The following is a 27,091-nucleotide window of genomic DNA, read 5'->3' as shown; positions in this document are numbered from 1 at the left end:
GCCACATGACTCCTAAGTCCCAACTCTCCACTGTGGCTCCTGGGGGGCAGAGACCTCCGGGCCACCGCTCCTGCGTGGAAGACGCGAGGCACTCTCACAAAGACGGTTTATTTACAAACCACGGAGGTCAGGAGGCCTTTGCCCCCTTCCTGAGCAGAGACAATGGGGTGCAGCTCAGGACGCCTCACTGGGCTTGTGGTTGGCAAGAGCTGGCAGCTGGCACCCGAGGTTTCCTTAAAGTTTAGGCAGCTAGCTACCTACTGCTCTGGCCAACAGTGTGGGCTTGGAGCGGGGTTGGGGGGCACAACTCTGAACCCCCCAGCTTCGAGGGCCTAGACTACTCTAGCCCTGTTCCAGAGCAGGGCAGGCCCCTCTTCCATTTGGAACCAGGCACTGCTGGGCAGCTGGTGGCTGGAGGAGGCTGGGTGGGTGCCCTGGGGCCGCTGGAGGCGGGTCAGCCATCGATGTCCCAGCTGAAAAGGTGGTGCTTCACCAGCATGTCCTGAACCCCCTCCTTCAGCGGCTGCTTGTCCTCCTGCGCGTACCACAGCCCTTCTTCAGTCACGGCTGGCACGGCACTCACATGACCACCCCCACGCCCCGCCCTCAGTGAAGGCAGAGCTGCACACACACCTCTCTCTTGGTGGGGAGCTCCCAGTCCTGGGAGAGGCTGAAGGCGAAGCAGCAGAGGACGCTGGGAGGTGAGAGGGAGGCGGGGGTCACTCTGGGCCTCTGTCCTGGGCCCCCACGAGCCACCCTTCAGCCGCTGAGCCGGGGTCTCACCGGAGCTCACACTTGATCTGGACCCAGCCAGGACTGCGCAGGAAGGACCAGGGCTGGTACCACTTCTCCACGGTGGGTAGGCTGGAGCAGAGGACCTCGAGCCACAGGTGCAGCACCTGCTCACTGGGGACAGGCTGGGAGGAGGGCGGGCCCGCGGCCCCGGGCAGCTCCTGACCTGCCTCTGGGGCTCTGGCACCCTCTGGGTCAAGACCAGAGCGTCCCCATCATCTCCACAAGGGCCCCTCTGTCACCCCCTCTACACTTACTTGAGCCCCACACAGATGAGTGAGCGGAGCTTGACGTCCATTTGTGCGTGCGCCGCATCGTGGCTCACGTTCACAGACTGCACGGCCTGGGGAGGGGCGAGGCTGTCAGCGGTGCCCCACCAGCTGCCCGGGCTCCACCGAGGGCGGCAGGGAGGCCCCCTTACCCGGTAGAGCAGCTCCTCCGGGGTCAGGACTTTGCCATCTTCATCCAACCTGAGGGGACCAAAGCTCCAGCACTGCCCGGGGTGCCGGGCTCTCGGGCCTCCCTCCCTGCACGGGTCCTGGCGGGAGGGCCGGCGGCAGGCGGGCAGTTACCTGTACGTCTTACAGAGCACCAGGCGGGAATACACGGAGTTGAAGTCTCTCTCCACCTCCCGGCCTGCGGCCTGCGATGGACGGGGCACAGGGCAGTGCGGGGCTTGCTCCAGGTCGGGGCCAAGCGAGGGGCAGGGCCTTCTGTGACTCACCTCCTCAATGAACAGCCAGGGGTGACAGGCACCCCCAAGCAGGGACGGCTTCTTCAGTCCATGTTCAAACAGAGCCTTGAGGGCTGGGCAGAGGGTCCCGCGGACCAGGTCGGTGACCCCCTCTGTGACAGAGTCGTCCCCTGCAATGGAGTACTGCCCACGGGAGTTGGTCTGAGAAACCAGCACTTGCCACTGTCCCCTTCCGCACGGCCCTGCCACAAGCCAGGACAGGCTCTGGCCCCCGGCCCCGAGGAGCCCAGCTACGAGGGTGCTGCGGCAGCAGGGGCTGAGGTGGGCACGGCTGGCACACCCTCTCACCTCTTTGCTCCGTTCATCAAGGACCTCCACGAACTTGGCTGGAAACCAGCCTGTGGGAGGAGGTGGCCTTGTGGGGTGGCACGTCCCCTTGTACCACCTCCCCCTCCCACGAGCGAGGACAGGGCAGAGGAGGAAGGGCGGGGGACCCTCACCTCTCAGGCCGTTGAGCTCGCCCACCCAGCAGTGCTCGTCCTTCTGGGAAACGATCTGCGGAGGCGGGCAGAGTGCTGCTCAGTGCCCGCGACCCGCCGCCCTCATCCAGAGCAGAGGCCCTGGCAGGGGAGGGCTGGGGCGAGGGCTGGCGGGGGGACCCACACACCGTGATGATGTCATTTTTGCGGAAGCCCAGCTCGTCATCGTCGTGTCGCTCAAAGTCAAGCAGGGCCTTGGCCCGGCGACGGTGGCTGCGCAAGCAAGCCACGTAGTTCTCGTGGTCCCGCTGGTGGCTCTCCATACTGTAGTCTGGGGTCAACTCCTGCCCACGGGGAGGAAGGCGTCAGCGGCAGGCCGGGCGGGCAGGGCGGGCCGGGCGGGCAGGGCGGGCAGGGCGGGCCGCTTACCATGCTGCAGTTCTTGGGGTCTGTGCACTGGAAATGGCGCGCCACGCGCAGGATGGCCTCGCGCAAGTCAGCCACCAGCTCTGTCTGCTTGATGTTCTTGGCTTTGAGGGCCTCCAGGTCGTCCTCTCCTGCGGGACACAAAGCTGGGGTCCCAGCCCCCAACTGCCCCACGTGAGGAGGGAGGGCGGCTAGCAGGCAGGCGGCACTCACCGAAAAGCAGGGAGGTGATGGCGGACTTCCTGCGCTGGGTCCTGCGCTTGATGACCTGCAGCGGGCGGGGAGGAGACCAGGCAGCGCAGTGAGCTCGGGGCCGGGCTGCCCCACTCCTAAACTACCCAGCTCGAAGCTAGGGGTGCACGACAGAGGGCGGGGTCGCTTTGTGCCCATGCCAGGTCCTGGGCACCCCACCCTGGTGCCCGAGCCTGTGGAGCCCCTGTGGCAGTGTACCTGGGAGAGGCTGGGGTGGGAGCCCGAGCCCAGCAGTGGGCCCTGGTCCGCGAGCAGGTAGGCCAGGTGCTTGCGGCGCTGCGTCTCCACCGCCGCGTCCGTGAGGGAGCCAGCCAGCCGCATGGCCTCCCCCAGCAGCAGCTCCACGTCCTCCATCTGCGATGGGATGTCTGACAGCGTGTTGAAGATGGAGGCTGAGTTCTCCGACTGGATCAGCTCCTCCTCCTGGCCAGGGAGGGCAGGAGTGGGGGCTGGCACCTCACTGTCTCCAGAGAGCCGTGTGCTTTGACCTAGCCAATCTGTTCTGGGCCTAGGAAAAACTCTCTCTGTATCTGTCTCTGTCTGTCTCTCTCTCTCCTCTGCAGGAACCAGGGCTCAGCCCACAGTCTGCTGCTGAGGGGAGAGGAACATGTCCATGCCCTGTCCCCACCACTGCCACCCTACCCTCAGGTTCCAACCCCAAGGAGACTGCCTGGCCTGCGAGGTGGCACACAGGCTCCGCTCTTGCTGGAGGTCGGGGCGCACCTTGAGCCGCAGCATGCCCAGCGTGGCCTGGAACAGCACAAGGGAGCCGTCGTAGAAGAACAGGTCCCAGAGGCGCAGCAGCAGCTTGATGTGCACCACGCTGGCAAAGGCCGTGAGGAACCAGTGCAGCGTGATCAGGCTGAGCTCTGCGGACAGACACCAGAGCCACTGGAGGCCAGAGTCAGCCTGGCAGCGGGCGGCCTGCCACCTCCTGCAGAGCAGCAGGAGGCGCAGGGGGTGGGGGAGACCATGGGCACCGCAGACCCTGTGCTCATGCCCACCGCCTGGCTCTCCACCCTCTGCTGTCCAGGAGCCTCGGAGCTCCACCCGTCGGCAGCCCCGAGCCTGGGGCTCAGAAGGAGGGGGGCCAGGCCTTGCCTATGTCGTGCTCCTGGAGCAGCTTGTCCAAGCGAGGCAGGTACTGCACGATGAGGTGGCGCAGGACCCGCTGGTCCGTCTGGACGCCCAGCAGGGTGGTGCTGAAGTAGGAGGCTGGGAGCAGGTCCTCGATGACGGCGCACATCATCCAGAAGGCATCCTCCTCCTCCAGGAACAGCAGCAGGCAGGCGGCCACCTAGCAGGGCCAGGGGAGGCCTCAGGCCCAGGGAGGGAGGGAGGGAGGGGGAGGAAGGGGGGAGGGAGGGAGGCCCATAGAGCCTGCAGCGCACACTAATTGGGCTGCTGCGCAGAGCTCACCTCGGGCCAGGCCCCAGGGCTGCCTGACAGAAGCAGCTGCTCTGACCCCTTGTGGATTCCCAGACCCAGCCCTACATCCCATGCTACTGTCCTGAAGAGCAAAGTCACAGCCCCATGGTGGCGGTCCTGGCAGGCTCACCATGCCTGTGCCCTGGCAGTAGCCGATCTCTGGGTAGAGCCAGGCGAGCGCTCGGAGCACCCTGCGCAGGCGCGGCACCCCGATGCTGGTCTCCGTGGCGAAGCAGGCGTTGCTGGGCATGGTCCGAAGCAGGTCCTTCTCAATCTGTCAGGTGCCCGCACCAACCCCACAGGCCCGTGAGAGGCAGGGGCAGGCCCCGGGGCCTGTCCCCGGAGGGCGCTCCCTGTCCTCCCCTCCTGAGTACACATGCACAAGACCTTCACCGGGAACGGGGAGCCCAACGCTTGGAGTAAGTGCATGTGGCCAAGGCCTGAGCCGTGCTTAAAATCACACGGACACTTCCGAGACCTGAATCCATGTTCTCGACCCCTGGACGATTCCCCCTGTGCCACGAAGGAGCCCAACCAGGGCAGCTCCTTGGGCCCGGGCCAGGGCCTCACCTGCTTGGCCGCAATGGTCTCGTCGTTGGAGCTGTTCTTCACCATCTCCCGGTACGTCAGCTCCGAGCTCTGCTTCTTCTGCAGAGCTCCCGACAGCCGCATCCACAGCTGAGGAGGAGCCGGGGCTGTGCCAGGTCTCTCACCCGAGGGCCCCGTGTAGGCCCACTGCCCCGTGTAGGTTCCCTGGGCCACGTGTGGGTCCCTGGGTCCCCGTGTGGGTCCCTGCGCTCCGCATGGGCCCCGTGGCATCTCACCTGTGGCCTCATGCCGTGCGGGATGCCAGCCAGCACAAGGGAGCGGAGTTTGTCGGAGCGGGGAAGGGAGACAGCGATCTTGTCCCAGGTGAGGTCCCCCACGTCGTGGTTGTGCGTGAACTCCAGGTGGGCCTGCCACCGCAGCCTCTGCGGGGCGTCCTCCTCCAGGGGGGCCGCGGCTGGCGGGCGTCCCGGCTCCACACCTTGGGCCAGGAGAGAGCAGAGGAGGAGGAGGAGGCCCCCACCCCAACCACAGCACCCCAACCACAGCGAGGGCTCCCTACAGCTTCAAACCCTGGACCCCGCTGAGCTGCTCTTCTGCCCCAGCCCCCCAAGTCACCACACCCCCACTCTCCAGGGGCTCAGGCCGGAGCCTCCTCCCTCTCAGCCCCCACAGCCACTCTACTGCCAACAGCGCAGCCTCTGTCCCCACCTCCAGCCTGCATGGCCGTGGGTTCTGTCCTCAGTTTATCCTTCTCTCTATTTCTGATGTGCTAAGCGCGTGGGCAGCTCCCTCTGACTGGCAGCAAGCGTGGCGCTCCTCAGCCCCACGGAGCTTAGCATGACCACGCATCTCACCTTCCCTGTCCACACGGAAACCAAACTCATCGTAGCAGAACTCCAGCTCCTCAGCCAACTCCTCCGGCTAGAAGCAGTTAGAAAGGAAGAGTGTAATGCAGCCCCGGCGGGAGCCAGTGACCAAACAGATGCCACCGCGCCGCTGGCTGCTGCATTTCTACTCAGATGCCAGGCTGCCATGCGCAGCCCCGGGAGGTCCCCGCGGGACGGCCCTGCCTCTGAATGCTCCTCTGCCTCTTCCTCAGGGGGCACATCACGTAGAAGGCCTGCAGGAGGTAGAGTGCAGTGCAGCTTTACCTGTGCGGATTTGGCCAGGATTTCCTGGGGCCAGATGCTAGGAGTCAGGGCTGAGAAGGGGCCCCTGGCAGACGGTTCATGGCTTCCTACAGAAGGGGCAATCAGGACAAAACACAGAGATAACGCTCAGATGCCCCTCCCCCTCCAGGAGCAGGGCTGGAGAGGGAAGGGGCGGGAGGGGAAGGAGTGGAGGAGCTCTCGAGGTGTGTGTGAACACAGCCCCGAGGTGTGCTGGAGACAGAGCCAGGCGCTCCTTTCAGTCACTTCCTGATAGCCTGAAGCCCGTCCCCTCTCCATGCTTTCATCTAGCCTCCCCCCAGCCCCTCTGGTACCTGACATGGTGCTGAGCAGTGGTGGGCAGCGCTCCACGGCAAGGGCAGAGCTCAAGGCTGGGGTCTCCGCCGGCGGGGTGGCTCCCCAGGTTGCCTTGGCTCCCGAACCATCTGCGCCATAGGAAAGCAAAGGGCGGCACTCAGTGGCAGGGCCCGGCTGGGGTGGCCTCCCGGGACAGAGGACGTCACTGGGCATCTGTCTGCTTACGGTCCCCGTCTTTTCTTTTTTTCAGGTGACAACAGGGACACCAAGAGAGGACTTGAAAGAAATAAGCCCCCAACTGCAGGCATCCTGTCTGGGAGGATGCGTTCTGAAGAGGCTGCACAACTAAGGATCTTGGCTCTGGGAGCCAAGCAAGGAGAATCAGATGTTTACTGCACTCCATGCTTCTTTAAACACAAGGGGGCCATTTCCCTGCACTGAAATATTTTTTGTTTGGTTATGCCAGACTTAAAACTTGGGGCTCCGAGTGCACTAGTAACACTCCATCACTCAGCCACACCCCCAACCCAAGCGCACCCGTGCCTTTCTTGTCTCTGATGCCAGAGGCCATGCCAGCACCTCACACATGCCATGCATGCCCTGGTGAGGGCCAAGTCAGAAACTGCAATTGTAGATATCTCCCCATCACGTCTTGAACCTCCCCTTTTTGTCCTCTTACTAAAAATAAATAAGTAAATAAAACCAAGGAATCAACAATAAGACTAACAGCCTAACTAAAAAAGACAAAAGATCAGAATACACATTTCCTCAAAGAAGAGATGTATAAGGGCAATCACAGGTAAAAGATACTGGAAGCCAAACCTGTGGTTCACACCTGTAATCCTAGCTACTCAGGAGGCTGAGATGTGAGGACCAAGGTTCAAAGAAAGTCTGGGTACAAAAGGACCTAAGACTCTAATCTCCAATTAACTTTTAGAAAATGGGAAATAGGGCTTGGTTCAAGGGTAGGGTGGGAGCCCTGAACTGAAGAGCTCAGGGTCAGAACCCAGGCCAAGCAAGACCCAAGACCCCCCCCCCCCCACAAAGCTGGAAGCTGTACTGTGGCTCAAGTGGTAGAGCCATAACAAAGAAAATCAGGGACCATGCCAAAGCCCAGAGTTCAAGCCCCAGAACTGATAAAAATAATAGATAGATAGATAGACAGACAGATAGGCAGGTGGGCAAATAGCAACAAAAATACAGAAGTAGACTTGTGGTTCATAGCCCAATCCCTGAGTTCAAGATCCAGGACTGGCACATACACATAAAAGGAATCATATCTCGGGCTGGGAGTTTGGCCTAGTGGTAGAGTGCTTGTCTAGCATGCACAAAGACCCAGGTTCGATTCCTCAGTACCACATACATAGAAATGGTGTTGTGGCTCAAGTGGTAGAGCTCTAGCCTTGAGAAAACCCAAGGACAGTGCTCATGTCCTGAGTTCAAGCCCCAGGACTGGCAAAAAAAAAAAAAATAGAGAAAGTCATCCCTAATCTTTTAGTTCCTATTTCCAATCCTGTCTCACAGAGGCGGAAACTATTATCACCAACTTGAGTTTCAATATAAATGCAGCCTGTGGGGTTTTGGGGGGGGTTGCTTTGCTAGGCTGTCTTCTGAATACTAAATTTTTGACTTATGTATCTGGGTAAGCGCTTTGACTATAAAATGAGTGTGGGAAAAAAGAGAGGAGCTGTGGCTGTGCCAGCTACCAGTTCTGATGCTAGGGATTCTGGGTGAGAAGGATTAGCTCAGTGTGAAAGAAGAGAGAAATCAATCAACTAGTTCCAGGGAGGAAACATCCTCCCGTAATGAAGAGAATATGTTGATGCCGTGAGCCTTGGATGGAAGTCATGAAATTGCTGGCGCTCTTCTACAACAGCGCACGAAACACCCTCGGGTGGTTCAACGCCACATGTCAGAGTTGAAGTGAGGACAGATTCCTCGTTACCTACGACCCCAAAGATGACAGTTCGGTTGTTTCTTCTAGAAGGGTAGAAAAAAGGCAATGAAACGGAGGCAATGAACTTAACTACTTCTGCTGTGGAGGACACAGGCTGGAAGGCACTCTCTGCACACATACAGCTGTGTCTCTCCTCCCGCTCATTCAGTAGTAACTGTGAGCTTTGGGCCAGATTCCAAGTCCACAATGAAACAGTGAAAAAGAGGCCTGGCTGTTAAACTGTAGTGAAGTCAGACAAGAAAGCAAACCAGATGGCGAGGACAGCAGTTGTATGAGAAATCATGCAAGGCAAAGTGAAGGGGAGGATGGGGGGCTCATACACCACACGATCAGAAAAGCCCGCTGACGTCAGAGCAAAGATTAGAAGGGAGAGATCGGGTCCTGGTTGGCTGCAGGAAGGGGACCAGGCAGGCAGTGGCAGCAGCCAAACAGCTAGGGTAGAGCCTGGCTGGGGCCAGGGAGAAGGAAGGCAGGAGGAAGGAGCAGGATTACAGGAGGCACAGTAGAGGGGAGAAGCCTGGGGAGAAGGGTCCCTACACAATTTTCAATAAACTGGAAATTAGAGGATCCAAGCCACAAGCCACATAAGCAGGAGGCTGGGCAGGCAGGTCCTTCTGCCTCTGGCCATTCTGGAAACCTGGAAAGCAGCCATCAGGACTTGGCAGGAGCTGTTAGCCACGTCATCTCACACTGGCTGCCTGCTCTTGTCAAAGGGTACAGAGACAGGCTGACACTGAGAAAAGCCATGAAAAGGCAGACACTGCTCTGAAGGAAAGGTAAACATGGAAGGCACAGGTCACAGGTCCACAGGCTGCCTCCACGATGTCCCTCCCTCCTGGGCCAAATCTTTGGCAGACAGTTTGTTCACAAAGTACTGCGAATTTGCAGGTGTGCTTTCCAGTGTGTGGTGGCAGGTGTACAGGGTCACACACATTCCAATGTGTATCCACCCTGTGGTTTCCCGCCCAGTCCACGTTGCTTGACAATATGGCAAGGCAGCTCCTGCCAGGCAGGTGGCTTTCTACAGACACCTGTCAGCCATTTTTCACGTAAGGCTGGTACCTGAGCCACAGCTCCACTGTCCACTTTTTGGTGGATACTTGGAGGTAAGAGTCTCATGGACTTTCCTGACCACTGGCTTTGAATATCAATCCTTAGATCTTAGCCTCCCGAGTAGCTGGAATTATTGAGCCACTAGTGCTCTACTTAAATAATCGTTTGTTTTTTTTAAGGAAGAATTTATGAGGACACTAAAGTATCTCCAGACATCTAAGATGGCCTCAAGTTTTGATATTGTTTTCTTTTTCTTTTTTCTTTCTTTTTCTTTTATTTATTTATTTGCCAGTCCTGGGGCTTGACCTCAGGGCCTGAGCACTGTCCTTGGGCTTTCTCAAGGCTAGAGCTCTACCACTTGAGCTAAAGCATCATTTTTTTTTTTCTCCCTATGTATATGGTATCAAGGAATTGAACCTGGGTCTTCATGCATGTTAGGCAAGCACTCTACCACTACGCCACGCTCCTGGCCTTGAAGTTATTTTCTTTGATAAAGTGTTTCAGAGATCAGACTTTCTCATATTTTTGATATCTGATTTTATTGGGTGAGTATTCCTAATCTAAAATCCAAAGAACTCCAAAATCCAAACTTTTTTGAACACGCAGGCATTAAAAAAAGTCAGACTTCAGAGCATTTTAAACTTCAGTTTAGAACTGCTCTATCAATAACTCAACGACTACATCACAAAATATATGTACACAAATGTTCACAGCAGCATTATTTATAATGCTCAAAAGAAATGAACCAGGGGCTGGGAGTTTGGCCTACTGGTTAAAGTGCTTGCCTAGCATGCATGAAGACCCGGGTTCAATTCCTTGGTACCACATACATAGAAAAAAGGTGGAAGTGGTGCTGAGGCTCAAGTGGTAGAGCTCTAGTCTTGAGAAAGTGCAAGGACAGTGCTCAGGCCCTGAGCTCAAGCCCAGGACTGGCAAAAAAAAAAAAAAAGAAAAAGAAATGAACCAGCAATGTTCACTGACTATATAGGATGATGCCAAATGAAATGAACTCTAGGATATGGAAACAAGAGTTTATTTTTGTGGTTGTTGCTTTTAATGTACTGTGTGAAGTTATTTCCTTCCCCCTTTTTTCCCCCCTTATGGTTTATCCTGTTGTCACTTTATCTGACTTTGGTACCTGGTGTATTATATATACATTTGTTTATTTGAATTAGAGAAGGGAAGGGAAAAATAAGATGAGACAAAGAACTAAGGGTGAACCAATGTAACAGCCATATTCACAAGACAATATGTTAGAAATGAACTTTACAACTTGGGTGGGGGAGGGAAAGTGGGAGAAAAACATGGGAAGGGAAATGTTCAAGAAATAACATACTACCTTACAAATGTAACTGGAGCCCCTCTATAGATCACCCTGACAATAAAAGAAAATTAAAAAAAATGAACCAATGTCCATCACTTGATGAATGAATAGAAATATGCAGAGTAACCATAAATGGAATACTACTTAACATAAAAAGGAGCCTTAGCTCGGTTGTCAGTGGCTCATGACTATAATCTTAACTACTCAGGAGGCTGAGATCTGAGGACTGTGGTTCAAAGCCAGCCCAGGCAGAAAAGTCCTGTGACTCTTTTTTTTTTGGCCAGTCCAGGCTTGAACTCGGGGCCTGAGCACTGTCCTTGGGCTTTCCTCAAGGCTAGAGCTCTACCACTTGAGCCATAGCACCACTTCTGTCTTTTTCTATGTATGTGGTACTGAGGAAAGGAACCCAGGTCTTCATGCATGCTAGGCAAGCACTCTACCACCAGGCCAAACTCCCGGCCCTGTTTGAGACTCTTATCCCCAATTAACAACTCAAAAACTGAAAGTGGGGGTGCTGTGGCTCAAAATGGTAGAGTGCTAGCTTTAAGCAAAAAGAGCTCTGAGAACATGATGCCAGACAAAAGCCAATCTAGGCCACCTAGACAAAGGCCACCTACTGTGTGATTTTTTTTTTTTTTTTGAAACTCAGGGCCTCCCACTTGTTAGGTAAGTATTCTACCACTTGTCATACATTATTTTTCCGGACAGAGGCACAAGTTTTCGTGTGGTTTTGTGTAGCTGGGATTATGAGTGTGTACCACTCTCCTCCAGCCTGCATTTACATGAAATGTTCAGAACAGGAAAGCTATAGAAACAGAAGCAGATCCACTGTGTCCAGGAACTGAAAGGTAGGGGACAGAGAAGCAAGGCTCTTCCAAGATGGTGGGTGCTCTGGAGTGGAGATAGCTAAGAATATAGTGCATGCACTAAAAACTGTTCAGGGTGTAATTTTGCCTAAGGAATAGGTTTGATAGGTTAACAGGTTAGATCACTAGCAACAAGAAAGAACAAACCAAATTGGTGGGTGTGGTGGCACACACCTGTATTCCCAGCCGAGGAGGCTGAGGCAGGAGGATTGCAAATTTGAAGCTTTAGAGCAAGTTCCAGGACAGGGATGCCTAGGTTCCATAGGGAGACCCTGTTTCAAAAAAGAAACTTGAAAATAAAGGTGACTCTGGTAGTATGTGTGTTAGATATATCAATTAAATGCAATTTCAATTCAAGAACATTTACATAAGAAAGCATCCTCCTTTCCAGACACTAATGGCTCACTCCTATAAATCCTAGCCTGGGAAGATGGTGGATCCAGGACATGCCATCTCAGGGGAGGAAAGTTGGATGAAATGACCTTCACCTGTCACCCCAACAATGGCAGAAAGCCTGAACTAGACAGAATGCAGCCCAAGTATGAGCCTGAACAGGAAGAGAGATCTTAATCTCAAAAGCAAATGAGTAAAAAACAGTGGGGCTGCAATGCAACCCTCCACCACTCAGAAGGCTGGGATCTGAAGACCAGGAAGGGCTGTGGAGCTCCTATCTCCAACTGGTCACCAGAAAGTGGGAGGTAGAGCTCTAAGTGGTAGAGTGCTAGCTAGTCCTGAGCAAAAAAGCTCAGAGACAGCAGGTAGGCTCTCAGTTCAAGCCCCAGGACAGGCACAGGCAGAAGGCCCTGCATCCAAACCTTAATACTACCAAGTGAAAGCTACACTGAAGCCATGCAGGAGGGGAAGAGCTGCGCTCAGCCACCAAGGACCACCGTGTACCACTGCAAGCCTTTCACACCGTTTGATGTTTCTATAAAACCTAGGAAAGCAAAAACTGAAGACAGGGATGTGCAAATAGCTCAGGTCTACCTGTGAAGTGGACCCCTTCCTCTCATTTATAACTAATGCTTCAGAAGGCAGTATGGCTTGAAAGTGACATCTGAGCAAACAGAATGCTCAAATCTCCTAAACCACTAAAGGCACAGCCCTCATTTCTCATGTTCTTGTAAGAAGTCTAAATAATCACTGAAGAATGGCTGACATCTTGAAGCTGGTGTGCTTTCACTGTCTCCAGGTGTCTACTTCACCCAGAGCTGTGGCTGCTTCTCTTGCCCTGACAGATGCTTCTGCTGCCACTTCTCAAGAGGCTCAGCTCTGAAGACAAGAGGATCAGAGGCAGGCCAGGTAGGAAAGTCCATGAGACTCTCTTCTCTACTAAAAAGCACAAAGTAGAGCTGTGGCTCAAGTGGTAGGCTGCTAAACTTGCACAATTCAAGGACAGATCTTGTCCCCGAGTTCCAGCACTGGAACCCACACACACAAAAATCAGTCATTGAAACTTAGAGGCAAGGTGAACAGAGGATGGGAAAGAGAAATTCAAAGACAAGGGAAGAAGCTGCATATGAAGAATAAAGTGACCTAGGGGTCTGGGAGAGGATATGTACACTTTTAAAGAAAAGGACTATTTGGATTGGATGTGGTGGTACAGGCCTATAATCCCAGTACTTATGAGGCGAAGGCAGGAGGATCATGAGTTTGAGACTATCCTTGACTCCATATTGAGTTCAAGGTCATTTTGGTCTCGTGAGATGGCGAGCCCACGTTAAGTCAATCCGGGCTTTGTGTTTCTGTAAGGTCAGTTCCTTGGGCATCCTGTATCTTCTGGGAACTATGCTCTTCTCATAAGAACTTCCTATATGATTCGAGGTCAAATTACACAAAACATCCCCAAGTAGGGATGCCATTCTTTCTTTACAGGGTTATAAGGATTAAATAAGTTAGAATTTGAGAAAAATCTTGGTAGGATTTTACAATCTCATATTATCCAGGGTACAGATTCAGCCCGAGAACCCCTAATTGAGACTGCCAGTGATTTCAACTGAGCACTGTAGGCTTTGTTGGCTTGTTTCCTACTACTTTAAAAAACAGAGGCTACATTTCAACATTTAGGTTTTATGGCTTCCTGTCTCTACCTGGTTCTTTCTCCCTCGCGGTGCCTCACACATGGCAGGCACTAACTGGTGAACGGAGGGGATGCCAAACTTCCAGAAGGTCTCATGTAGAACTCGGGCTCCTTGGTACAATGCCTGGGTCTTCCCTGCCCGCCCCTCCCCCCACAGATGCACATGACTTGCTGTGAGGCTTTGAAATGGCCCTTGTCAAGTTGTTTTCTCCTTTCATGTTGACTTCCCTGCTGGCATAGCTAACACACCACGGACCTCTGAAGCTCATTCCCGGGGCAACATGGCTGCCTGCTCACGGCACCTGCAGCACCCAGCTCCTCCTCTGGGCACTGCCAGCGCTGGCTTTCCTCCCCTGGCCTCTTCCCTACACTGTCCTGGAGTGGCTCCACTGTGCTCGAGCTTGGCACGTGACTCTGGTTTCCACCCTCCAGACACATTTTATTTCGGTCTGAATCTCAGACTAGCACATCCAACTGGCTCTTTCTTCAAACTTCCCACTCCTCAAGTCAACACATCAGCTCTCCTCATGAATCTGGTCTTCCCTCGTGGCCCTGGCCTTTGGAATGGCCCTTACTATCTGTCCACCCACTTCCTCCAGCCAGATGGTCCTGTGTGAAGGAGCTTTCTTCCTGTCAGGCCTTTCCTAATGTCTCCTGAAACCTTCTTCTCTTTTAACCTGTTGCTAACCACTTAGATCTGACCACTTCTTGAGGCCATGGTCATTCTGAGTCTCTTAACTGGGGTCTGGGTCTCCAGTCTTGCTACCTTGCCTCTTTGCTCTACCTCTTAGCTGCAGAAATCTTTTACAAATGCAACCAGTCAAACTGGGTAACAGTGGCTCATGCCTGTAATCCCACCTATCAGGAGACTGGCATCTGTGGATCAAGGTTCAAAGCCAGTCTGGGGAAAAAAGTCTGTGAGACTTCTATCTCTAATTAATCACCAGAAAACTGGGAGTGGGGCTGGGAGTGTGGCCTAGTGGTAGAGTAATTTCCTAGCATGCATGAAGCCCTGGGTTTGATTTCTCAGTACCACATACACAGAAAAAGCTAGAAGTGGTGCTATGAATGCTAGCCTAGAGTAAAAAAAGCTCAAGGACAGTGTCTAGGCCCTGAGTTCAAGCCCCATGATTGAGGTGGGGGGAGAGGGAAAGCAACCAGACATTTCCTTGCTCTCTTTAACTGTTTTTCTTCCCTGGTTTAGAAAAGCCTTAACCTGTTAACCTGGCTCAGAACACCCTGCCTGACCTGACTGCCCTGTCAACCTTGTAGGCCTGTTCTCTCAACACCAACCTGTGTCTACAACACAGGCTTCAAGTGCCAGCAATAGTGTGTCTGCACTTATGTCGGATTCTGGAACCTTCCCGATTCCTCTCAGAACAGGCTGCTAAATGAAGCCTTGACACCTCGTCCCTGTCTGCCCCTCATGTGGCAGCTGGGTGGGGCAGGCTCAGCTGGGTGGGGCAGGCTTCCGGAGCTGGTTCATCATCTATTCCATATTTCATGTTCACATCTCCCAGTGCCAGAGTCCTGAGAACTCCCAACCATGCCGGGTGCCGTGGCTCACGCCTGTAATCCTAGCTACTCAGGAGACTGAGAACTGAAGATGGAGGTTCAAAGCCAGCTCCAGGCAGAAAAGTCCCTGAGATTCCAACTAACCACCAGGAAACCAGAAGTGGTGCTGTGGCTCAAATGGTAAAGCGACAGCCTTGCTGACTGACAAAAACAAAACAAAACAAAAACAAACCCCAAACAACCTCCTCATCATGCTGATTCTCCAAGACCCTGTAAGATCACCACAGTGACAGGCCCTGCCCGAGTCCCCAGCTCCAGCCTCAGGCAGCCTCTCTGCCCATGACAGGCAGCTGGCGGGCCAGGCTCGCCTCCTTTTCCCAGCGCTGCCTTACTGCCGGAATCTGGTCCCCTCCAGAGATGTGTCTGCACTGACTGTATCCATTCTTGCCATCTTCAGCTCTCTGAACCCTGCAGCCACTTTAACCCTTTCTTAGCAGTCAGTAACCTATATATTATTCCTGTGCGATGTGTAAGGTTTGATTTGAAGTGATAAAAATTTGTAAATTAAGACCAGAACCAAAGAACTTATATTGCCAATGGCTTAGGGCTATCCAGTGAACTTGACTGTACTTGCAGAATTAAAGCCAAAAGAAACGGATATGACTTGAGGACATACTGCTATTCAATAAATTCTGACAGTGCAAGAAAGGAAAAAACAAAGTTCTCAAAGGTTTCTACTACAATTGCCATGAGCAGAAATGCAAAGCAACCCCATGAATCACTGTCTCTCCCCCTCGAGCTCCTCTCCTCCACAGGCCCACGGCTGGGACGCTGTCCCTACCTTCAGTCAATATTACCTTTATGACCAGAGATACAGTGCTCCTCTAGGTAAGACTCATGGCCTGGTTTTGTAATGGTGGAAACACAAACCAAGCAAACAGGAGCCTCCCCAGGCCTCCCCAAGCCAAGTGAAGGTTCCTCCTTCCTGCCTGCTGCGGGGAGAAGTGGCTCCTACTAGATGGAGTGGCTCAGGTTGTCAGCCGTGACCTCTCAGCCTTCATGGCAACCATTTGCAGTTATCTACCGACGTCACCTCCCAGGATCCCTCCAGGATCAATCCTCTACTCCTCAGCCCCAGTGTGTGGATGGGGAGCAGGAAGGCAACCATGAGACACATCTAGCAAGGACCTGCAATCCCCGCCCCATGGGGAGCTGCCTGGTCCCCTGGGGAGTCAAAGTGAGACAAGTAGGGTTAGCTAACCTACTCAACCCTCGGGTGGTTCTGAAAATACACGTGGGAATTTTAAGGAAAATAAAGCTTCCAAAGGGCTGACTGAGGCAATCTGATTTATCTGTGCCATGGAAGTAGGCATGCAGAGAGTTCACTCATTTACCAAATCTGTCCCTAGTGGACCCCTAGGGGAATCCATCCCTCCTCCACACAGGAATGCTGCAGATCCGCACGCCCGCTGTCCCCTGGGCCTTTCTGACTTTCCACTGGGTAGCTCGGCTGACAGCCTGTCACCGCGGTGCTGTCTATTGTTCACCTTTATTCCAGCCCGCATGGCTCTTCTGTATTTTCCTGTTTCTTCTGAGACATTCAGATATTAAAGTTTAGGCAACATTTTTGGGCTACTAAAGCACCTCTCATATTCTATTTCCACAGCCTCACTGTCATGTCCTAAGCCACTGGAGAGAACTAGCAGTGAATTTCTGTGCCTTTCACTATCTTTCCACTCAACAAACAAGCGGTAGATTAAAAAACAAAGAGGCAGGCAGGCAAGCAAGTGGATCAGTGGCCCTGAAACACAGCTGTGATTGCAAACACCATGTACCCCTTTTCCCAGCTCTGATTTCCCCCACAGCCATGCTACCTCCACATTCTCTGAGCCTTCATTTTTTATTGTTTTGCTTTGAGAGCTGGCTCATATTCCCAATTAAATTCTACCCACTGTTCAGTGATCAATTCTGAAATGCCACTTTAGTGAAGCTTTGCCAAGGGCTTCCTCCTGCCAGTTACTTGTGCCTACTAACGCAGACTGCGCCCCATCCATTCACCCAGCCACCTGTCCTGTCTTCCCTCACCAGTGGGAAGCTCCGGGAAGTTGAATCCTCTTCATCACTGCACTCAGCTGGCTCCGTGAAATTCTCATTCATATATATATGTATGTATGTATATATATATGTGTGTGTGTGTGTATATATATATATGAACTCAAGCCTAGTTAATCAATCACAAGAGGATGGGCCACAAATTTTATCAGAGTTCAAATAAAGGAGGAGATAACTACAAGTTGATATGGGAAGACTTCACAAAACAGTCAGATATTTACTTAATAACTCATTGAGGGAAGTAAAAATTAGAGGCATATTGCCGCTTAGGTCTATGTTCAGTCAGGAATGGAGATCCCATCTCAGAAATAACCAGAGTAGGGCCAGGAGTTTGGCCTAGTGGTAGAGTGCTTGCCTAGCATGCGCGAACACCCAGATTTGATTCCTTGGTACCACATACAAAGAAAAAGCCAGAAATGGTGCTGTGGCTCAAGTGACAGTGTGCTAACCTTGAGGGGAAAAAGCCCAAGGACAGGGCTCAGGCCCTAAGTTCAAGGCTCAGGACTGGCAAAAAATAAAAATAATAAATAAATAAATAATAACCAGAGGAAAAAAGGGCTGGAAGTGTAGCAATAAAGTGCCTGCCTAGCAAGTGTGAGGCCCTGAGTTCAACCCCACTATTGCAAAAAACCAAAAACCAAAAACCAAAAACCAAAAACCAACTACCTCACTGAGGGATACACTTCCACACAAGGTCCTGAGCCAAGTAAGACTGAAGGGCCCACAAAGAGAAGACAACTGTCACCATCCAGCTGTCATCAACTAGCTGCGTTCACCCCCCACCCATTTGTCCTCTACTAGGTGTGCAGGCTCAGGACACTGGGTTCCTTAGAAGGAGCCAGTCTTCGCTTCTAATTGTGAAACACTAGAATCCAAAGAGAGGGAAATGAAGGCATCGGTGTGGAAGTAAATTTTTCCTCCTTTAAGATGCTTCTTAGGTTCATATTTTGTCACAGCAACAAAGGCCTGACTAATACAATCCAGTTCTTCAGCTTTTCCTTAGTTTTGTACTCACCCCATATCCTTCTAATACATTCCTATATTACATGATTTAAATTACCCAAAGTCAATGTTTGTGCTTCACTGCTGAGTTTCCCTGAACTTCCTGTTACATGACTGGAGGGAATGCCACTTAAGGAAGAGTTAAAATAACTGGTGGGCTTTACTGTACTTGGCTAGGGTTTTTGTTGTTGGTGGTGGTGGTCATGAGGCTTGCACTCTGGGCTTGGGCGCTGTCCCTGAGCTCTTCAGCTCAAGGCTACCACTCTACCTCAGAACCTGGGCATTGTCCCTGAGCTCTTCAGATCAAGGATACTACCCTACCCCTGGAACCACAGTGCCACTTCTAGTTTTCTAGTGGTTAATCAGAGATAAGAGTCTCAAGAGACTTTAGTGCCTAGGCTGGCTTTGAACTGTGGTCCTCAGATCTCAGCCTCCTGAGTAGCTAGGATTATAGGCATGAGCCTCCGTGCCCAGCTAGGGTTTTGTTTTTAGCTAGCTTTCTTTCTTTTTTCTTTTTCTTTTTTTGCCAGTCCTGGGCTTGAGCTCAGGGCCTGAGCACTGTCCTTGGACTTTTTCAAGGCTAGAGCTCTACCACTTGAGCCTCAGCACCTTTCCAGCTTTTTTCTGCATATGTGGTACCAAGGAATCAAACCCGGGTGTTTGTGCATGCTAGATAAGCACTCAACCACTAGGCCAAACTCCGGGCCCTTGTTTTTCATTTCTTTCTTCCTCTAGAATTCATTCAGAGAAGGGATTCCTATTCTGAGTGCTGCTGTGCCCCTGGGACTTTGAATGATTTCAGAGGAATTCAAGGTTGGCTAGATCCATCTATCACTTTAGACTTCAGTTGAGACATGGTGGCAAAAATGTGTGGCAGAGGCAGAATTTACTTCATGGCAGCCAAGAAGCAGAGAGAAGTAAAACAGGAGCGGACCATGCCCAGGATCTACCCTTCAAAGACACACCTGAGTGTGACTTCCTCCCATCCATCCAACCTCCCTTCCACAGTATTTCCACCTCCCAAGAGGTACAGACTTTGAATTATAGTGGATTCATCCATCCATGATATCAGAGCTCTCATGACCCAACTGTTTCCCCAAAATCTTCTTTGAACACTGCATCTACTGGAGACAAAGCCCTCGAATAGCAGAGCCTTGCTGGGGAATTCCACTCTGGCTCCCAACAGGGGAACATTTCACACTAACCTGTAACTACAGTTTCTTGAAAAAACAAACAGCAGCTCCACTGTCTAGACATTAGAAGTCAGTTGATGGTTACTACGTAGAAGCTGCCGTTCAACCTCAAGCTCAAATGTGTTAGTCTAATGTGAGTCCTGCCAAGATCCCACCAACATAGTGGGAAGGGATGAACTCTTCCAAAGTGAAATTGAGCTGTGATTCCCCGAGAAGAATCTGGACTGAATGCCAAATGATTTACACACTAAAGTGTACTGAAATATGAGGTCAAATAATCCAGGGTTGCAATAATTCAGGGTATTGCCTTCACACTTCCTGTACGGCAAATGACCAAATCTGGGCCTCGGTTTCCTACCTGTAAGATGGCTGTTTCTAAGACAAATAAGAAACTATGTCCAAAAATAAATAAATAAATAACTAAAGGAAAAATAACTAACCCTTTAAGGTGTTGGAGGCATGGCTTCCTTACAGAGTGCTAACCAATGAATGGTACCAAACTCAAGTCCTAGTTTTGGCTAAAAAAAAAAAAAAAAAATCAAAACATTTTGTAAATTATTCAAAGTTAACTGCTATAATTAATATTTACTAAATGCCTATTATAGTCATTTCACACAATTTAAAAGATATTTCAAATAACTCTATTAAGTAGGAAATTACAAACTGTGGAGTCAGACTACCTTGGTTCAAATCCCAGCTCCACCTCTGACTTGTGTGACCTTGAGCAGGTTACTTAGCATTTTAGCCACTGTAAACAGGCACAGGTTTTATAATAAGAATATATAGTGTTAGGACAATTTCAAGTGAACATAAGCAGTATTCTTAGAATAAAACCAGGTACATACAATAAACACTTCCAACTATCAGCTATTAGTATAAGCAGTAATGCTGGTATCTTGCTTATAGAGATGAAGAAAATAAGATATCACAAAGCTATATAACTGATGTAGTTTAAAGCAGGACTTACTTTGTTTTTGTAGTTTTGGGGACCCAACAGGAATTTTGTACATACCAGCAAGGGAACTACCAGCCCCCACAGAGCCAGAAGCTGAACTAGTGCTAGTGCTCTTAGCTCCTATAGTTTTCAACACTAAAAAAGGAAAAAAAAAAAAAAGTAAGTAAGCTGGGCACCATCTAAATACTCTCATGGCTGAGATCTGAGGACCTCAGTTCAAACCAGCCCAGGCAGAGAAGTCCATGAGATTCTTATTTCTAACCAGCAAAAAGCTGTAACTTGAGCTGTAACTCACGTGGTAGAGTGTTAGCAAAAGATGCTGAGGCATAGTACCCAAGCCTAGAGTTCAAGCCCTAAGAACGGCACACACACACACACACACACACACAGACACACACACACACACACACACACAAAAGGTTTGGACTTTAACCTATCCTCAAGTCATATAAATTAAGGGTATTTACAAATGAAACTCAAACATAAGAAGAGGAAAATGAGCAGGACACAGCTCAAGTGGTAGAGTGTTTGCTTAGCAAGCATGAGGCCTTGGATTCAATTCCCTATACTGACCTGCCACAACATGTCTAAATTGTTAGAAGGCTAAGTAGAATACAGACAGGCATAATCACATATTCTTGTTAAGGAAAAATGGAAGTTTGGGACCCTAACTGGAAATGATGCCCTTCCTAAGACTTTAGAGAGCTGATACAGCCTAGGCTGGCCTTGAACTCCTGAGGTCTGTTTTGCAGATGGGACTACAAGCATGGGCCATGACTTGCCTTTAAGTTTAAAATAAGATTTGTAGTAACAAGGGGCCGGGAGTTTGGCCTAGTGGTAGAGTGCTTGCCTAGCATGCACGAAAACCTGGGTTCGATTCCTCGGTACCACATACTTAGAAAAGGCCAGAAGTGGTGCTGAGGCTCAAGTGGTAGAGTTCTAGCCTTGAGAAAAATCCAAGGACAGTGCTCAGGCCCTGAGCTTAAGCCCAGGACTGGAAAAAAAAAAAAAAGATTCATAGTAACAAATAGTGCTTACAATCACAATCTTAATACTATTCTTACTGAGAAAGCTATATACACTGATTCCAAAGTTGTTAACCTTCTGAAGTAATTTACATCACTAGGAAAGAGAAAATCATAAGCATAACATATATACCGCCAAGGCTTAGAAAGCAGAGAAACAAGAATATGTATATAATTGGGAGACAGGCATAATGTTAGGAGTGAAGACACATTTAATGGCCATCTGTAACTACTAAAGAGATGAATGTCTCCTAATTTATGAATGGTGATCACCAAGTAATGGGCTAGTTTTTCAAATACGAGAACTGAGTCAGTGGTGCTGTCCAACTCAGTTCCAAAGCCATGCTGGAAACAGCTCAGTATTCTTCCAGTCACACTTCTGCTAAGACCTACCCTGTGTGTGGGGGGGTGGGGGGGTGGGGAGACACGCACTCAGCCCCCAAGGACTATCACCTACCACTGCAGTGATGTAGGTGACAGAGGTGGTGGGGTGTGACCAGGACAAAGAATCACTTTCATAAACTCCCACAACAGCTGCTATCACAAAGTAGTACAGGTTGCCTAGTTCCTAGGCTGTCAGACTCCAAAGCCTACATGTTATCTTTCACTAGGGAAAAACAGCTTCTCCCTGGGAGTACATGAGTAAGCAAGGAGGTTTACTGCTATGCTACTTCTAGAGCAATTTAGGGTTTTGGTCTGTTGGCAGTCCACTGCCACCATCTCAATGAAGTGTTCTGCCTCTAACTCCTAAGACTAAAGACTACAGCCTCTAGTCAGTACTTAACATACCATATTGATTTCTATCAGCTTCCTCCTCCCTCTCTTTAGTGACTAAACTGCCTCAGGGGAAAAGCTGTCCTAAGCTTTCTAAGTCTAGAAGATGGACTATGTAGCAGCGATTCAATAAATGGTTGAATGGAATTTATGAAGGCACTTCCAAGAATGGTGAAAATGGAGGCCAGATAGAGACACAGGAAGGAGTTAATGGAGAGGAAGAGAGTTTGCTTTTTAAAAATAAGTCTAGGGCTGGGAGTTTGGCCTAGTGGTAGAGTGCTTGCCTAGCATGCACGAAGACTCAGGTTCAATTCCTTGATACCACATACATAGAAAAAGTCAGAAGTGGTGCTGTGGCTCAAGTAGTAGGCCTCTAGCTTTGAGAAATCTCAAGCACAGTTTTCAGGCCCTGAATTCAAGGCCCAGGACTGGCCAAAAAAAAAAAAAAAAAAAAAAAAAAAAAAAAAAAAAAGTCTATAGAGGGATGCCAGTAGCTTATCCCTGTAATCCCAGCTACTCAGGAGGCTGAGATCTGAGGATAATGGTAAGAAAATCTGTGAGACTTATCTCTAACCACCAAAAAGCCAGAATGGGAATTGTGGCTCTGTTATTGTTCTTGTTATTGTTGGCCATGGACCTTGAACTCAGGGCCTGGGCACTGTCCCTGAGTTTTCTCCTCTCAAAGGCAGTGCTCTACCACTTTGAATCACAGAGCCACTTCCAGTTTCCTGGTGGCTAATTGGAAATAAAAGTCTTATGGGCCTTCCTGTTGGGGCAGGCTTTGAATTGTGATCCTCAGATCTCAGCCTCCTGAGTAGCTAGGATTACAGTGTGAGCCAATGGTGCCCAGTTCTTTGGCACAGTTGGGAGAGCACTAGGCTTGCGCAAAAAAGCTAAGGGGCAGGGGCTGGGAGTTTGGCCTAGTGGTAGAGTGCTTGCCTAGCATGCATGAAGACCCGGGTTCGATTCCTCGGTACCACATACATAGCAAAAAGCCAGAAGTGGTGCTGAGGCTCAGGTGGTAGAGTGCTAGCCTTGAGAAAGTCCAAGGACAGTGCTCAAGCCCAGGACTGGAAAAAAAAAAAGCTAAGAGGCAGTACCCAGGTCCTGAGTTCAAGCCCCAGAATCAGCACACACATGCAGGCATATGCACACACATACCACACACACACACACAGAACGAGAAAGACTTAAAGATTTGAACATATCTGTTGAATTTATTGATAAGGTTATACAACACAGTCAAAAGCTATGTCTATAATCCCAGTATTTGGGAATAGAGAGGCAGGAAGATATCAAATTTGAGGCCCATAAGGTTATATAGCAAGACTTGGTAAAAAGAAAGAATATAGGTTTTACAGCCAGGCAGACTTGAATCTGAATTTTAGTTCTGTCACAGTATGTGTGAGAAAATCATTAGCTTCTATGTTTCAATTCACACATATGTAAACAGAGAATATCTATAGCTGACAGCAACAATTACAGAGCTTGCTAAACAAGCCATTCAGTAAATCTGTCAATGATTACTTCAGGTAGAAACCTTGCCCATCTAGCTTATGCCCAGTCCAGATCTCCTATCAACTGCCTATGTGACGGCAAAACAGGATCTCCACAGGATCTCTATTTTTTCTGTGTTTCTCCCCCTTTGTGACAGTCCCATTTCCTGGGGCAGTCTGAATGAGCTCATGAATGGCTGTTGTGGAAAATTACTGCTGCTTCCAGCTGAGAAGCAGAGACAGTCTGGAGAATAAGCCCATGAAAGTGATGTTGAATCACCAAAGGTACAACAGTTTGGGCACCTGCCAAGTCCCTCATTGAGAAGTGAGAGAAAACACACATGACGCAGAATACTGCTTAAGAGTCGAAGCCAGCAAAGTGGGGATGATTATTTTACTTTACTAGCAGGCTCATTTCTACCAGGTAGAACCCCAGTTCACTTTTCCATCGAAGTGACAAGAGCTAGGTATCAGTCACTCACTCATGCCTGTAATCCTAGGGGATCATAGTCAAAGCCAGCCCAGGAAGAAAAGTCTCAAGTCTCTATCCTCAAAATAACCAGAAAAAAAGCTGAGCAAGTGACAGGCTCTGTGTTTAAACCCCAGTACCAGAAAAAAAAAAAAAAAAAAAAAGAAGAAGTAAAAAGGAAGCTGGGAGTTTGGCCTCTGTGGTAGAGGGCTTGCCTAGCATGCACGAAGACCCAGGTTCAATTCCTCAGTACCACGTACATAGAAAAAATTTGAAAGTGGTGATGTGGCTCAAGTGGTAGAGATCCAGCCTTGAGAAAAGGCCAAGCACAGTGCTCAGGACCTGAGTTCAAGCCCCACGACTGGCAAAAAAAAAAAAAAAAAAAAAAAAAAAAAAAAACAAGAAAAAAGAAGGGAGGTTGGGAAGAGGGTAGATGAAAGAGCTACACTCAGGGGTTGAGGGAGATACTGGTTTCCATCCTTGCACCAAAATAAACCAACACCCAACTCACGAAGTTATCCAAGGCAGCCATGACACCGACTTGTTCTCAGAATCAATTACAAATTCATCCAGAAGAACACCGATACGTGGAACAAAGGAAACGGAAGTCCAAATTTCCGAGCTCATTAAGAGATTAAGAAGCGGGGAACGGCGGGGAACACACACGACTCCAAACTGAGTGGCCAGCACCGTCCGTGAGGAAGCAGGCTGCCGTCCGCCCGGCACTCTGGGGCCTGGCCGGCGAGCCCTGGATTGGGGCGCAGCCCGGTGCCCCTCCAGCTCGGGACCACGTGCTGGGAGGGGCCTGGCTATGCACCTGAGTTCAGGAGTCGGATGCGATGTTAGAATACCCCGGAGCCCCGCAGCCCTCGGGCTCGGCACCTGAGTGGGAGAATCCCAGTTCTAACGGGCCGGCGGGAAGCTGCCCGACGCCCCAGCCGGGACCGCAGTCCGCGCGCGCGTCCCGGGTCCGACCCCGGGCGTCCGCGCCGCGTCCCACGCCGCCGGCTGGACGCCCCGGCTCGCGGCCTCGCACTCGCCCCGGGGCGGCGGCCGCCCCCGGGCGCAGGTGCGGCGTCCCGTGCCGGGCCCCACGGGCCGGGGGCAGAGCCTTCACCCCGTCGGCGCCTCCCGCAGGCCCCGCTGCGCACTCCCCCACTCCCGGGAGAGGGGTGCGAGGTCCAAGGCACTCACCTGCGCCGCGGCCACCTCAGCGCCAATCCCGGGTCGGGCTGGCGGATCCGTAGCTCGCACCCAGTCAGGGCGCAGCGGCCCCTCTGCGCATGTGTGCTTGGCACGGGGCGGCCGCGGGGCGCGCTGGGACTTGTAGTCTTTGCCGTGGCGTGACATGACTTCGCGACCATGGAGTCCGCCTTGGGTGATGAGTCTGCACGGCGGGGACAGAAGCCCTGGATCACACGGAGTGAAGCAGCTGTCAGGACGTAGACTCGGCTAGGCCGGGGAGCGCCCCTGCCTTGCGCAGAAGCAGCCCTACAGTGGCCTAGTTCTGGGGGAAGCCACAAATTGCTTGGAATGGTACCCCAGAAATGCTGTCAGGAGCCGGGCGTGGTGGCTCTGGCCTGTGACCCTGGCTCCTCAGGAGGCTGAGATCTGAGGCTCGAGGTTCAAAGCCAGCCTGGGCACAAAAGGACCTGAGACTCTTATCTCCAATGAACCTCTAGAAAACGTGAAGTGAGGCTTGACTCAAGGGTAGGGTGGTAGCCTTGAGCTGAAGAGCTCGGGGACAGCGCCCAGGCCAAGTTCAAGCCCTATGACCCACAAACAAAACAAACAAAGCGATGCTGTCAGGGATTTGTGATGCAGTGGGGCCAGCCTCCTTCCTAGGGGTCCCCGAAGCCTGGGAGCATCAGGAATGTCTGCCTTGACATTCCAGTCCTAAAGAGCAGAACCCCAGCCCATGGATTAAATATGTGTCTCTGTCCTATGTCCTGGCTCACCAAGCACCTGGGCTTCCTTACCTGTGTGAAAATAGGGTGAATTTTACCATTCTTGTTTTCCAGAAGACCTGGTCAAAATAATGAAAGCTAATGTTAGTATAGCATCTGAGATCTAATTCATTTTTCTTCTCAACACACAGAACTGCCTAACTATGTGCTCCCTCACCAGCCCACCTACCATTCATTCATTCATTTATTTATTTATGCAAGTCTTGAGGTCTGAACTCAGGGCCTGGGCACTGTCCCTGAGCCTCTCTGTACTCAAGGCTAGCACTCTACCACTTGAGGAACAGCACTACTTCCAGCCTTTTCTGTTTATGTGGTGCTGAGGAATCAAATCCAGGGCTTCATGCATGCTAGGGAAGCACTCTACACTAAGCCACATTCCCAGCCCCTTTATTTGTTGGCACTACTGAAGCATACCTCTAGCCTTTCCTCATTTATGTTGATTTACCTCCATTACACAGGAACTAGATTTTGATAGAGAAGCCACACTTGAGAAGTTGAATTGGGAGTCTTCATTATAAAGCTGGTGAGGTGGACTCATGTTCAAAAGACTTGCAGCTTCAAATGCAGTTAATTGTATGAGGAAACTGAGCCATGAGGATATTGAAGATCAGGAAACAATCTCAACTGGCCAGATCAACTCTAACGGGAGCTGGAGAGGAATGCCATGATGACCAAGGACGTCAGGAGACAGGAGGCATGGCACAATGGGAGCAGGGGCAGAGGAGCTTTAATGGGGTCAAGGTTAGGGACAGGGTCACAGGGAACTTAGTCTTGTGAGTCTCTGGTACAGGTCTGGGAACCTATTTCTTCTTTTTTTCTTTTTGCCAGTCCTGGTGCTTGAACTCAGGGCCTGGACACTGACTGTCCTTGGACATTTTTGTTCAAGGCTAGTGCTCTTGCCACTTGAGCCACAGCACCACTTCTAGCTTTTTCTGAGTGGTACCGAGTAATCGTACATGCTAGGTGAGCACTGTACCCTTAGGCTCCACTCCGGGGCCTGGAAAGCTATTGTTTAAGTCCCCTGCCCCAACTGCTTCTTGGGAGTTCAGGTGCCCTGCCTGGAGTGGGGGTGGGGAAGTAGAGTTTCACCTCTAGAGTTCTGAGAAAGTCTCCATCACGTATTAAGATGCCAAGAGGGCAGTGAGGCCAGAACGACCTTACTTAGACCCAGTATCCATATTTCACCCTTACCCTTTATTCAAGACAGAAGAATCTCT

The 27,091-nt window shown here is 51.0% G+C and overlaps 1 protein-coding gene across 3 annotated transcripts; it reads right to left on the bottom strand.

The window, feature by feature from the left end:
• Positions 1 to 92: 92 nt before the first annotated feature.
• Positions 93 to 25,185, bottom strand: Sgsm3 (small G protein signaling modulator 3). 3 transcript variants are annotated; one of them, XM_090328779.1, is made up of 22 exons: positions 25,102 to 25,185; positions 6,104 to 6,214; positions 5,772 to 5,857; positions 5,475 to 5,541; positions 4,896 to 5,098; positions 4,642 to 4,749; positions 4,202 to 4,345; positions 3,745 to 3,940; positions 3,367 to 3,512; positions 2,842 to 3,066; positions 2,605 to 2,659; positions 2,395 to 2,522; positions 2,154 to 2,309; positions 1,987 to 2,041; positions 1,835 to 1,884; positions 1,517 to 1,669; positions 1,365 to 1,435; positions 1,214 to 1,262; positions 1,050 to 1,135; positions 784 to 917; positions 634 to 694; positions 93 to 535 (listed from the first exon to the last, which is right to left on the bottom strand). In XM_090328779.1, the coding sequence occupies exons 2-22, from the start codon at positions 6,108 to 6,110 to the stop codon at positions 517 to 519; spliced, it is 2,199 nt and encodes a 732-aa protein (XP_090184905.1). In that variant the 5' UTR covers positions 6,111 to 6,214; positions 25,102 to 25,185; the 3' UTR covers positions 93 to 516. The 3 variants fall into 3 exon arrangements, with proteins under 3 accessions (XP_090184905.1, XP_090184904.1, XP_090184906.1); XM_090328778.1 differs by having other exon boundaries at positions 784 to 906; XM_090328780.1 differs by lacking the exon at positions 4,202 to 4,345 and having other exon boundaries at positions 784 to 906.
• Between the last annotated feature and the right edge of the window lie 1,906 nt (positions 25,186 to 27,091).

Source organism: Megascapheus bottae, chromosome 2, assembly GCF_031878675.1.
Source record: "Megascapheus bottae isolate mThoBot1 chromosome 2, mThoBot2.hap1, whole genome shotgun sequence".
Lineage (NCBI taxonomy): Eukaryota > Metazoa > Chordata > Mammalia > Rodentia > Geomyidae > Megascapheus > Megascapheus bottae.
This window is presented reverse-complemented; position numbering and strand designations above follow the sequence as displayed.

Bases quoted from the DNA above. Each gene is read 5' to 3' on its own strand.
- Sgsm3 (XM_090328778.1), bottom strand. The intron at 1,885-1,986 runs GTGAGGGTCCCC...CTCCTCCCACAG, and splicing joins CGAGCTCAACGGCCTGAGAG to GCTGGTTTCCAGCCAAGTTC. The intron at 695-783 runs GTGAGACCCCGG...CTCACCTCCCAG, and splicing joins CAGATCAAGTGTGAGCTCCG to CGTCCTCTGCTGCTTCGCCT.